This window comes from Arachis hypogaea, chromosome 8 (assembly GCF_003086295.3).
Source record: "Arachis hypogaea cultivar Tifrunner chromosome 8, arahy.Tifrunner.gnm2.J5K5, whole genome shotgun sequence".
Lineage (NCBI taxonomy): Eukaryota > Viridiplantae > Streptophyta > Magnoliopsida > Fabales > Fabaceae > Arachis > Arachis hypogaea.
In genome coordinates this window covers 45273962-45287289 of record NC_092043.1, presented here as the reverse complement: position 1 = coordinate 45287289, position 13328 = coordinate 45273962, and the positions used below count along the sequence as shown (strand labels likewise).

Below are 13328 nucleotides of genomic sequence, written 5' to 3'. Positions count from 1 at the left end.
CAATTTCAGTAGTTTAGAGAGAACTTTATACTTATGGGAGATTTCAACTCGATTGAAGAGAAATGAGGAGAAAGAAGGGGAAATCTCATATCAGCATCGTTAATAGACCACTTTAATGATTTCATTGAGGGTAATCAGCTTGTGGATCTTGGTATGATTATTCAATAGTTTACTTGGTTGAATAGGAGGATGGGAGATGAATTAATTAGGGAAAGACTTGATCGAGTCATGGTGGGAGATACATAGAGAGTTGGATATGATGCAGCTGTGGTTCGAAGGCTAATGGATCCGATATGCACCTCTTTTACTTGACACAGACCCACCAAAATAGAACTTAAACAGGCAATTCAAATTACAAGAAATGTGGTACGGAATGGACAAAGTGAAGAACCTGATTTTAGAGACATGGGATACGATTATTCAAGGTTCACCAAAGTTTTACCGGACTCAAAAGTTGAAGCTTTGTTGTCACTAGTTAATTTAGTGGCAACAACAAAGCCAAACCAATTTTAAGAAATACAGGAACTAACAAGATGCTTGAGCAGCTGCATGAAGGAGGAACCCATGGGGACAATGAGATTATAGACCTGGAAAATCGATTGGAGAAAGCTTTAGGGAGAGAAGAGAAGTATTGGAAGGAAAAGTCAAAATGTAAGTAAAAAAAGGCAATAAAAATACGAAATTCTTCCATCAGAAGTTTCGAACTAAAAATCAAAAAAATAAAATTTGGGGACTTGTGGAAAACAATGGGAGGTTGCTTCAGACCCCGAAAGCATAGCGACGGTGGCTGAGAATTATTTTGAAAAAATCTTTTCAACTATTAATCACTCTAATTCGGGGAATAGATTTGATGATTTCAATTTTACTATGACATCTTCCATGAATTGTAGACTAACAAGGTTGGTATCAATGGAAGAAAAAAAGTGAGTCACATTTAGTTTATGTAGCTACAGTGTCCCATGGGATGATAGATTTACAGCAAAGTTGTTCTAGTTCTATTGGAACATAGTTGGGAGTGACGTATTTAAAGTTGTATGTAGTTTTTTCGAAGGAGGAAAAATTCTAAAAAGTTTTAATCACACCCATATTTATTTAATTCCAAAGATTCCAAATGCTATAAATATGTCACAAGTTAAACCATAAGTTTATCTTTAGTTTTTTTAGGATTGTCTAAAAAATGCTGGTTCATTGGATTCAGAATTTAATAATATTATTAGCTCAAATCAAAGTATTTTTTTAAAAGATAGATTTATTTTTCACAATATTCTCATTACTCATTAATGTATGCATTACTTAAAGACAAAGTAAACTGGGCTAACATATGATATTTATCATTAAGTTAGATATGAGCAAAGCTTATGATAGAGTGAAATGATAGTTCTTATGGTGTATTATAGACAGAGGATGGGTTTTGGGGAGGGATTACTTGGATAAAAGAACTTGTTACTATTATTTCTTACTCTATTCTTATGGAAGGACAACCATATGACTATTTTAGGCCAACGGGGGCATCCGGCAAGAAGAGTTTTTGTTACCATATTTCTTTTATTTTTGTGCGGAAGGATTATCCTATCTATTACGCAAGACAAAGCAAAACAGAGGTATTTAAGAAATTCAAATTAATAGGAGATGTCCGTCAGTTAACCATATCCTATTTGCAAATGACTTTATCCTATTCTATAAGATGTTAGAAGAATTATGCTCTAATATTTTGACTTTGCTATACAAGTACAAAATGCTTAGTAGTCAAAAGATGAACTTGACAAAGTTTGCAGTTTTTTTTAGTCAGAATACACCTACCCCACTCAGACGTATTTTGACTGATTTTCTCAATATTGGACATGTAATGGTCCAAGATAAGTATCTTAACTCCATTTAGTGGTTCATAAATCTAAAAGAGCTACAATTGCAAAAATCAAGAATAAGGTTAAAAAAAGTCCAGGCTTAGAAAAAGAATCTTTTATCAATTGGTGGAAGACATGTGCTTATTAAGGTAATTAGAGAAGCTATTCCAATATATACCTTGTCATGTTTTCGATTGTTAAACACATTATTGGAAAAAATTCATCAGATTCTGACCCAATTCAGGTGGGACCAAAGAGGATCAGAACGGAGAATGTCTTAGATTATCTGAGATCATATGACAAAATCAAAGAAGGAGGGAGGATTGATATTCAAATATATAAAGGCACAAAATTTAGCTCTTATAGGCAACCAATTCTAGGGTATTGCAATAAATCCTAATTCTCTCGTAACCCGTATGCTAAAGGGTAAATATCATAGATACTTTACAGTTATGCTGGCAGAGAAAGGGGTTCAACCTTTTGGGGGATGATAGAGTTTATTAGAAGGGAAAAAAGTAGTAAAATAGGGGCTAAATTGGAGTATAGGGTCTGGAGAACAAGTTCGAATATACCAGGATTCCTGGTCTGTTTCTTGTAAAATCCGGACAAACTGTCATTAACTAAGTAATTAGTTAATATGGGTGAAAATAGTTAGAAAATTTAGCAATCGGTATTTGACAATTTAAATATGATATTTGGATTCCGTGGATTTTTCTGAGTCGAAAAATATCGTTTTCTACGTTAAAACGCTAATTTTAAAGGTTTTAGTCCAAAGTTAGGTCAAACGGATTAAATCGAGTGAACTGAGCCCAAAATGGACCTAAACCCACGTATATATAACATCACTAAATATACTTTCAGCCACCATACTCCCCCATTTATGAGAGAGATTCGAAAATAGAGAGGAGAGGGAAGAAGAGAGAAACCTTAGCCTTCTTGAAACTTCAAACCATCATAACTTTCTCTTCGGTGCTTCGATTGACGAGTCGTTTGTGACCACGCATTGATCTCCTCCTCCTCTTCAATTGTATTTAGGTATTGTGGTGAGTATTTCTAAGTTCTCTGTCCAGTTTTGTTTTTCTCTTCAATTTACATTTTTGGTTAAGTGTATGTTGAGATATTGTGATTTTGGTTGTTTATGGATGTTCTAATATGAGCTATTAGTGAGTTTCATCCTAAATTTCTATGGGTTAAGGTAAAAAACCTCAAAATTCTTGTGATTTATCAAATTTATGAACCCTAGATTGACATATGTATGATATTGGTTGTGTTAGAATTGTTGGGTGAATTTTTGGTGCTCTTGAAAACTTGAATTGGCTTGTAAAACTCTTGGGTGAGCTTGGAAGTGGAGATTCAATTGTGGGTGTCTTTGTGAAAGAGGCTCACGCACACCCCGTCAACAAGGTATGATTTAAATTTTATTTAAGTACCATGTGGTGTGATGAAGATCCCTAGACTAAATGCCCTAGAATTAAGTTTGGATTGTGTAATTGATTGATATTGATATGTATAGCTGATATGTTGTGAAAATAAATGATTGGATTGTGAATTGTGTGAATTTGCATGTTTGGTGTGTTGAGAAATTTGATGAATTGGATAATGATTTTCGTTTGTGAATTGTGAATTTGGGCCCGAGGCTGTGAATATTGGGCTGGAGGCTGGAAAGAGATAAGGAAGGTAAATGGTGTTTGTATGGTGTGATGATATATGAGATTGAATGGATTTTGGATATTGAACGTGTGAATAATTGGAATGATTATTGAATAATGAAAATTGAGGCATTGAGATGCGAAATTGATGGATTTGGGTTGAATTGTGTGGATGAAGTAGGTTTGGATTTGATTGAGTGTAAATATGTGAATGTAGTTGGTTTGTGATCAATTTGATAAGTGAAAACTGTTTTGACTTGTGAACATTTGGAAAGATTGGGAAATGCCACTTTTGTTAAAACCAGCTTTTTGGTCAAAATTGACGGATTTTAACTCAGTTCTCATAGTTGAAAATTTTACAAAACTATATTTTTATGAAAATTCATTTATCGATCTTTCCAACGGTTGAAAATAAAATTTTGCACCAAAAAATATGAAAATTTAAAAATTGGGTTCAAAAATTGATTTTTACACTTAATAGTATTTTATCTTTTTTGCAATACTCGCGTACGCAGAAGGAGGCATGCATATGCGAAAGTGTCAAAATTTACCACTACCGTAATTTGATTTAAGATATAAAATTAAAATAAGTCTAGATTATAACTTGAAGAAATGAAATTTCTTCTGGTAAAAAACATGGAAATTTAAAAATATGAAAATATAACTTTTAGTTGGCTTTAGCATTAGTTTTCTTTTTCTTCAAGGGTCAGATTTTATATATATACAGATAGAGAAAAAGAATAAAAGATCTGTTGAAAATCTCTCTTCCAATGATGTCTCTATATTTTTTAAAGAGTGATAAAAGTTAAATCACTTTTTAACTCATGTTAGTGTCTTTTATAAAAAAAAAGTAATTCTATATTTTATTTTATTGTAGATGAGATAAAAAAGTCCTCAAACAATTTAATTTGTTGAACACATTCATTTTTAAATTTTAAAAATCAGGATTTTTTTTTTGAAAAATAGACTTCTTCACTTTTATAAGGAGGAGTGAGACATCAAGTTTTTGAGGTGTGTAATTTTATTTTTAAGATAATTACATAGCTCCTAAGATAATCAAATAAGTCAACTTAATTTTTGAAATTGTGTACATTGATAATTCGATTTTTTTAGGTTTAGAAGTTGTCTAATTTATTTTTATTATTCAAAAAAAGTTTTTGGATACATATTACACTTAACAAACTTAGATAACACTTTAATGAAATTATTAAATTATATTTAAGTTTGTTAGATACAAAAAGCATTATATGTTATCTATATCATATTCTTATTCTTATCTATATTCTAAAATAACATTTATGAGTTATTATCAAGAACACAATAAAAATGAATTCAATGTTTTATAAATTATAATAAAATCTTTCTAATTATATTAATATGCACCATCACAATTATTGAAATTTAAATTTAAATAATTTTTTACTAAAATACAGAATATTTTACTTATCTTTAATAGAAGATATTTTTTAAGTAGTACTAGACTTTTTATTTTTTTTTTAAATGTAGCATTTGTCCAGTATAAAAATATTTCTTTAATCGTTAGATATAAAATTTATTTTTTAATTATATAAATAAATATTAATAAATTAATTAGTCTTAAAAATTGTTTATTCTAAAATATATAATAATAATCCTTATTATAAACTAATCAAATATATGTCTGGTATTATTAATATTGTTATTGTGAAAAAAAATACTATACAATTAATAAATATTATTATTTTGAACACACAATTAAATAATAATAATAACTTATACTTATATTATAAAAATTTCACAATACAAAAATATATAATTTATATTTATATTTATATTTATTATAATTATATATATAAATTAATATAATTATGTATATAAATTAATAAAATTTATTTATTAAAAATAATTTAATATTTATATTGATCTAATAATAATAAAGACAATGAATTATAACTTAAATAACATAATTATATTTGGAGTTCGTTTAAAAAGTTTTAAAAGTAACTTTTTTGAGTTTTTAACTTATAAAAAGTAGTAGTATTAATGTCTGGTGCAATTTTAAAACTAAATTGCGGTTTTTTAAGAAGATATTTAATAGCTTATAGAGAAGTTAAAAAAAAAAATGACTTCTCTCACAATACTAATACTTTTGATCATATTTTAATAAAATTAGTATTTTTAAAACTAAAAATCCAAATACAAAATAATTTATTTATAAATTACTTTTAATATAGTCATTTATTGTTTAAACTATTTTTTTTATCCAAACTGATCTTTAGAAGTTGCGAGTTTTACTCTCACTTTTCTAATTTTAAAAAAATTAAGTAAAATAAAGAGTAAATGTTCTTTCCGGTTCTAACCATTTGTCCGATGAATTTTTTACCTCCTAAAAAATCTAAAAATCCAAATCGGTCCTTATCTACTTTGAAATATGTAAATTCCAATCCCTATCAACTTTGAGTAAATGCCTTTCGGTCCTTGGTAATGTCCTTTTCGATCTCTAACCAGAAACTGAAACTTACATATATCAAAGTAGATAGAAACCGATTTGAGTTTTTAGATTTCTTAAAGGTGTCTATCAAACAAATAATTAGGATAGAACATTTATTCTAAAACAAAAAATACTAAAAATTGGCCAGTAGAAGTTTCTCGCAACGAAAAATCACTCTTTCCGTATTTGCGCACTGCTCGCGTACAAATTTGTGGGCTGATTGGCGATGCATATATAATGAATATGAAATTGGGTGCTCCAGAACTTTCCCAGCTTCACTCCCACGTTTGATTCTTCTCATTCTTCAGCTGTTCCCACTCTTGAGAACAAAAGACACTATGTTCAAGAAGGCGGTTGAAGCGAAATCTCACCAGAGGTTATCCGGCGCCGACAGAAAGAAGCTCAGGCGAACCGTTAAGGATAAATTCCCAAGAGTTTCTGATTCCGACTTAGATGCCTTACTTCCTCCCAAGGTAGAACATTATCCTCCTATTTTCCCTTTCTTTTTCCTATTTCCTTCTACTGCTTAATCCAAAGGTATGCACAAATTGTATAAATTGCTAACTGCATTCATAAAATTGAAAAAAATGAGCATGAGCTCTGTCACTCTATAGTTGATGACAAATATGATGAATATTAGCTGTGCTAATTCTTTAATGGAAAATGTTTCCTTATCGTGTTTAACTTATCTAGGTTTTGAGAGAAATATGTAGGAGTGTATTTTGTTTTTTATCTTTTTGTGATAATAGGAAAATGGGAAGTTATGAATTAATCTGTATTTTTTTTGTTGTCTTTGAATGTTCCAGGCTGAGATAACAGTGGCAAAGTTTCCGAATCGAGTACTTGTATATGGTGTGGAGGGAGGATTTCCAACGTTTTTCGATGTTGATGGGCGTGGCTCGGAAATTTTCCCAACTGGTATGTGTATATAGTTTAATTGATTGCATTGAGATTATTTGTAGTGTGACATAAAGCTTGTTTGGATGCTATTAAGTTATTTTGAAAAGATCTTTTTTTTTTTTTTTTTTGGAGTTTGACAAATTTTTAATAATAAAAGTAAAAATACTAGAAAAATTAAAAAAATATTTTTTTAGAAGTTACAATTTACATTTTTTCAAAAGATTTTTTTACTTAATTTTTTTTCACATAATAAATAAACAAAATAATATTTTTATATCGTTGTACTCAAATATAATTGATAGATAAAAAGATCTTTTTATATAAGATATGCAAAGTTGCAAACATAACATTACTTTTACTTTTTTTAGAAGATCTTTTGGAAAAAAAATTTGAGAAAAGATTTTTTTGTTAGAAGCTCACCCAAACAAACTCATGTCAATTTGCAGTAATAGGAGAAGTTTTTGAGAAAGTGAACTCAAAGAATGATAAAATGTTGATAAAATCCAAGGCTTTCCATTTTTAAAATCCCCGGGTCTCTCTTTTCTTCGTATAGGCTGTGACAAAATCTTTTAGCTAGGGATCAAAGTGGGTAGGTGTGGTAAGATGTTTAATGATTGGTGTGGGTTTCTATTCAGTAAACTTCAGAACAAGACATAGGTATCATTGTCTTTTATTATTATATGGCATGCATGGAAGATGATAAATAGGTAGATATTTGAGAAAAAAATGACCAGATCTTAATATGAAGATAGCCATTTGAAACTAGCTATGAGGTTTTGGACCAAAGTGTGACTAAGGAATTTCCCGTTCTCCCCTCAACTAGTATTGAGTGATGTGAACTTGTGAATGAGGTTTGCCCATTCCACCTAATGGCAATGCCGAAGGTGGGTAGGGCAACCAAGACACGGGGGACAGAGATTCCTGAGAGTGCGGAAGATCAAAAGAGTGGCTCTGAAAGCTTGAAGCAAATAAAAGATTCAGAAAGGTTGCTAGCTGGGAGTATGTTGAAAGAGATTTTGTGCTACAGAGGAGGGTAATATTGCATGGGGCGTAATTAGCTGAAACACATTTATTAATTACCAAAAAAAAAACAGTGCTATGGCAAGATAAAGCAAATCCCCAACTTGATAAAGTTCCATCCTCTTGTTTTGTCAGCTTGTAGCTTGGTTATTGTTGCTGCTAGTGCTATAAATCTATAATATACAAGAAAAGTTTTCTTCTACAATATTATTCATGTCTGCTTGCTGAGGCCTAAGATTGAGCCCTAAGTAGATGTATAAAATATTTGTCATAGCACTCTTTGATCTCTGACTTATAAGAACATTAATTTGGGTGCATGTCTATAAGAGTATAAGTATAAGTTAGCATATTTTTCACCCTATTTTTGCTTTTTTTTTTTTGGCTGCAGTTTATGCTCTATGGACAGTCCCTGAGCTTCTGCCTGCTTTCATGCTGAAGGGTGGCGAAGTTTCTCGGTTTGTTATAGGTGGAGCAGACTTGATGTTCCCAGGCATAAGTGTGCCTCCTGAAGGTCTTCCATCATTTGCGGCAGGGGAACCATGGGCAGTGAAAGTACCAGGAAATCCTGCTCCAATAGCTGTAAGTTCTTTACATTTCTTGCGCCACCACTATATCTTAATATTTTTTAATTTGGCAGTCATTCTTAAAATTTCATTCATTCTTATGAAGGTTGGGAGTACCACAATGAGCAGCACTGAAGCATTAAAAGCTGGATTACGTGGAAAGGCGTTAAGAATAACTCATTATTATCGTGATTTGCTATGGCAAGTACAGCAAGACTCTCTTCTCTCTCTGTCTATATGTATAAGCAGCATTCCACTCATAATTGAAGGTTTCTTATTTTTTATTTTTATTTTCCTGTTTGGTTGGATTTTAATTTCAGGGAGTCAGTCGAGGGCTGTTATGTGCCCAATGCAGGTTTTTTTGAAGATGCTGTATTTGAGGATCCTGCGTCATTATCACCCCCTCAGAATTCTGATTCTACTGAGGATGCTTGCAAGACATCAAATGATCAAGAGAACAACATAAAAAATATTGAAGAGCAGTCTGTCGATGCAAATGACTTTCAAGCGGATTCCAGCGCTGCATTGACGACACCCAATGCTGACGAGAATGAAACTGCAAATGAAATATCTGCGGGCATGTCTGAGCTGAAGCTACCGGATTCTGGTTCTGCTAATGACCTAAATGACCAACATAACCTATCAACTGAAGAGATAGATTTGCTGTTAGATAAATGCCTTCTACAAGCATTGCATACCACTGTGAAGGACAAAGACCTTCCCATTCCTGGAAGCACTTTATGGTGGGATTAACACTCTTTCTCTACATTTGCCATTTGAATTTCCCCCTCTTTCCTTTAACAATTCATAAATGATAAATGTTTGTCTTTCTTTGCTGTAGGTCAAACCACGTGTTGCCATGTAGGCCTTCAGGAGTGACTTTAGACATCAAGAAATCGTCCTACAAAAAGTTATCAAAGTGGTTACAAGCAAAATCCTCCTCTGGCTTGGTATGTTATCTGCTGTTCTCTTTTGATTGAAGAAATGGAATATTCATTTGCCAGTAGAAGCTTACTGAGATTGACTGAGGAGCTTCTTATTGTTTATATAATGTAAAATTAAAATTAAAATCTAGAATGTGCTAAGTAGGATTTGGCACCTTTTGCATTTTTGGAGTTGCTTAGAATTTTGATAATTTGAAACGTGAATAGGAAGTTGGACTGGAGCGGTTCTAATTCCATGTGTATAGTACCATTTGAAGTCATCAAAACAGAGAGCTGACTAAAGTCTCAATATTAAACTGTGGATTCAGCATTCTAAATTATATGATGCAAGTTACGAACTTACAACCTATATTGCCTTTGTGAAGGGATATAGCTCCTCTAAAGTGAGGATGATTGTAGAGTCGGAAGTGAGGGATAACCACCCTTGGATCAATATTTTCCATTATATGGGGAACACCAGAACCCAAGAAATGATCCAAATGGTAGTTACCCTCACTTTCTTACTATCAACATGCTCATGATACAAGAGCCAAATCCGGGCTTTTCTTATCATGTTGCCTTTTTATTATATTTGCGTTGAGACGGTGGTTGCTTTATTTTAATTTTTCATGTATTCGAGTAAACTTAATTTTGCATTATAAGACAAATAAAGTATATTAAATTATCCATGTGATATACTATGTGTTAGTGTTACTTTCCGATAATTTTTCCTCTGCTTGTAATTCATTTGCACGTTTATTTATTTTGCCATGCTATATCTGGATAACTGGTTTCTTCCTTCATGGTTTACATTTTGTGCAGATATCAGTGAAAGAAGATAAATACAAAAAAGAAGTCATGTTACTTTCTGTAAATCGAAACCATGCTGATTATTCATCCTTTAAGCCAGAGAAAAGGCCTGTGGAGAAAAGCGACCAGCCCAACGTTCAATCTGCCAAGGAAACTCGTTCATCTAAAACTCTTGAAGTGGCTGAAATCTACAAGCCAAGTGTACATGTCAATCCCATATTTTCATCTGTAGGAGCTGATACAGGAAAGCTTTTTAGTGCTTCTGAAGCTTCTGAAATTGTCTTCAAATACATTGAAAAAGAAAATCTTGTAAAGCCTACAGATAAATCAATGGTTGTTCTAGATGTGGTATTGTGTGATGCATTGTTCAAGGGGGCTATTAAAAAGGGTTCAACGTATCCTACAGAAGTTCACAAGAAAGATATAGGGCCAACATTTGTGAGCCGTATGCAGCCTCATCATGTTGTGACGAGGGGAAATGAATCTGTAGTACGTAAAGGCGCCCTTAAAACAATTCAGCTAGTGACAGAACGGCGGCAAGGTAACAAGAAGGTAACCAAACTCTCTGGTATGGAAACTTTTCTTATAGATGCTGAAGCATTAGCATCAGAGCTACAGAAGAAGTTTGCTTGCAGCACCACTGTCGGAGAACTACCAGGTATATTTCTTGGTCTCATTAATTTGTATTATACGAGTGCACTATTTAGTATTGACCTCAAGGTACATGGGATCTATAACCAGAAGAGTTCATATATATAGAGTCCCCGTCATTGTGTCAATATATATATACAAACTTATAGAACTGCCATCTTCATAAAGGAAATAAAAATAACTACATAACCTTATAAAACAAATACCGTAATTCTTCACAATACTAAATTTTTTATATTTTTAACTAAAGAAATATCATTATTATTCTTTTAAAAGATTTAAAAGGCAAACTAAGACTGAGAAGAGGGGGTTTGGTAACAGAAAAGAGGCAAAATTTTGTGGCAATGTACAGTTTTAGCCATTGTTTTTACTATTTGGCTGGAACGCAATGCACCCACACCTTTAATGAGAGGTTTTCTGACAAACAAGTTTTATGGGATAGAATTAGGCGCCTAGAGTCTCGTTTGTGTAAAGCTCATGATCTTTATATGGGACTTTTCCTCTCAGACATGTTGAGAGATTGGAAAGTTATACTTAATAGATAATCTTTTTTCCTTTTTTTTAGCTTTTGCTTTTGTGAAACCCGTATTCCCCAATTTGTATTATCCTTCTCCTCATCTTAATCAAATTCTTTACTTTATCAAAGAAAAACAGGCCCAGAAGTGGGTGTTATGCTGGTTATTCCAAATGCATATTAGGTAATAGGTACTGCTTGCCGCTTTTTTTCATGCATAATATTGCATATAATGCTGATGCTTGATGAGATTATCAAAATCTCATCTTGGCCTCAATTTCTCTATATTCCCCAGCAGCTATACCTACCTTTATCCTTTTTATTGGCCATGGTATTCTGGTAGTTGATCTCTCTCTACAGGTAATATTTTGCACTCTGGTGCTTTTGAGGATCCGGGCTGTATAAGAAACTCAATTTATTTTATATAATTGTGACTTCTATAACTGTTTTCCAGCCAAAGAACTGGGCACTGTCACGTCATAAAATTTACTAACACTTTCGGTTAAATACATTGCAAAGGTTTGATCCTTTTATTAGTCAATTCTTAATGGAGATGAATGACTTATCTATCAATTGCCATGCTCTGGACCTGAAAAATTTTAAGTGCAATGTTTCAGGATTGTTAAAACAAATGCACTGATTTAAGTCTCAAATCTGGGGTTTTGGGGTTTATCTATAGTGACCGGATTTGGGTTTTATTGGTGCATCTGTGTTGAGATTATTGGAATGATATGTTTCAACAACTTCAAGGTTAGGTATAACATGGTAAAACCAAATCATCATCTCAGTTAAGAATTAATGAATGAGAGTTAAAACAAGTACTAATATCTTGTAGTGCATTTTTATTTTGGTGATGAAATTGTTATCAAAGCTTCTTTGAGGGATTAATATGCATAAACTTGAAAATGTAATATTCTCTTTTGACACATTTCTATGTCTTGTCTATCCTTCTTTTTGCCATTGTGACTGAGTAGGGAGTAAATAGTCTCACGGTAGGCATAATACATGATAGGAGTCAATGATGACGTTCGATTCTATGACTGGCACTATGAAGATTTATCGACAGTTAAAAAAACGTAGAAAGTAAACTGAATTTGGATAGATGAAAATGTTACTTTGGATATTTGGCCTCATTATACAAGGTAGGATTAGTAGTTAGTGCATTAAAGATATAGTTGGGGTAACATTTATTGTTGAAAAGGTGATAGTATACCAGAGGTGGGGGTAGAATTAGAGAAACCATAAGTGAAACTCTTAAAAGGGATCAATAATAGTTTGAATGTAAATATAAGCTTCACTGAATATTATGACATATTCTGGTTTAAAGTTTGATAAAATTCTGTTCTTGCAGGTAAGAAAGGGCAAGAAGTTTTGGTTCAAGGTGGAGTAATTGATGATTTGGCAAAGCATTTGATTGAACAATATGGAGTTCCAAAAAGATACATAGAAGTTCTTGATAAAACAAAGAAATGAACTTGACATAAAGTGGTTGTTTGTAACACCCCATTTAGTGTTTTTGCTTAGATGTTGAGAGTTCTATAAACTTTTGTACTATTTGGTACCCCGTAATTAATAGAAATAGAAATGTGATAATGGTTCTATGTTTCATTCCAGAAAAAAATTGTCATTTTAAAAAGTTTTCTTAAATTCTGAATGGGAATGATGATCATTCAGATCAATAAGGTTAACACTTTTTTATATGATATTTTATGTAATCTGATTAATTTTTTTTTGGTGACAATCAGATTAATTTATTTTGGTTGAAGTTACTGTAGGGATCTCCATGCATGTTCATATATGTTCTTCGATACTAATCTTGTAATTGAGTTAAAGCTTTCGTTATTTGCTTTTCTTGCTTTCAAATACTCTTCAACCAAATGCCATAAGTAAAGAGAAAATATGAGGAAAGTATGAGGAGTCAATATTATTATTTATTAGTATACAATGTGTACAATTCATCCATACAATACAAGTTGATTGTGTG

At 32.0% G+C, this 13328-nt stretch overlaps 1 protein-coding gene across 3 annotated transcripts; it reads left to right on the top strand.

Annotated features, from left to right (window-relative positions):
• The first annotated feature begins 2706 nt into the window (after nucleotides 1-2706).
• On the top strand, nucleotides 2707-13113 carry LOC112707752 (uncharacterized). Of its 3 annotated transcripts, XM_025759686.3 has the most exons (10): nucleotides 2707-2887; nucleotides 3119-3248; nucleotides 6272-6436; nucleotides 6770-6881; nucleotides 8272-8462; nucleotides 8553-8647; nucleotides 8767-9189; nucleotides 9288-9396; nucleotides 10192-10837; nucleotides 12696-13113. In XM_025759686.3, exons 3-10 carry the CDS (start codon nucleotides 6302-6304, stop codon nucleotides 12815-12817), a joined length of 1833 nt encoding a protein of 610 aa, XP_025615471.1. In that variant the 5' UTR covers nucleotides 2707-2887; nucleotides 3119-3248; nucleotides 6272-6301; the 3' UTR covers nucleotides 12818-13113. The 3 variants fall into 3 exon arrangements, with proteins under 3 accessions (XP_025615471.1, XP_072057589.1, XP_072057590.1); XM_072201488.1 differs by lacking the exon at nucleotides 3119-3248 and having other exon boundaries at nucleotides 2708-2887; XM_072201489.1 differs by lacking the exons at nucleotides 2707-2887; nucleotides 3119-3248 and having other exon boundaries at nucleotides 6023-6436; nucleotides 8553-8651; nucleotides 8771-9189.
• The last annotated feature ends 215 nt before the right edge of the window (nucleotides 13114-13328 follow it).

Bases quoted from the DNA above. Each gene is read 5' to 3' on its own strand.
- LOC112707752 (XM_025759686.3), top strand. From the start codon at position 6,302: ATGTTCAAGAAGGCGGTTGAAGCGAAATCTCACCAGAGGTTATCCGGC. The intron at 6,882-8,271 runs GTATGTGTATAT...TTTTGGCTGCAG, and splicing joins CTCGGAAATTTTCCCAACTG to TTTATGCTCTATGGACAGTC. The intron at 9,190-9,287 runs GTGGGATTAACA...TCTTTGCTGTAG, and splicing joins ATTCCTGGAAGCACTTTATG to GTCAAACCACGTGTTGCCAT.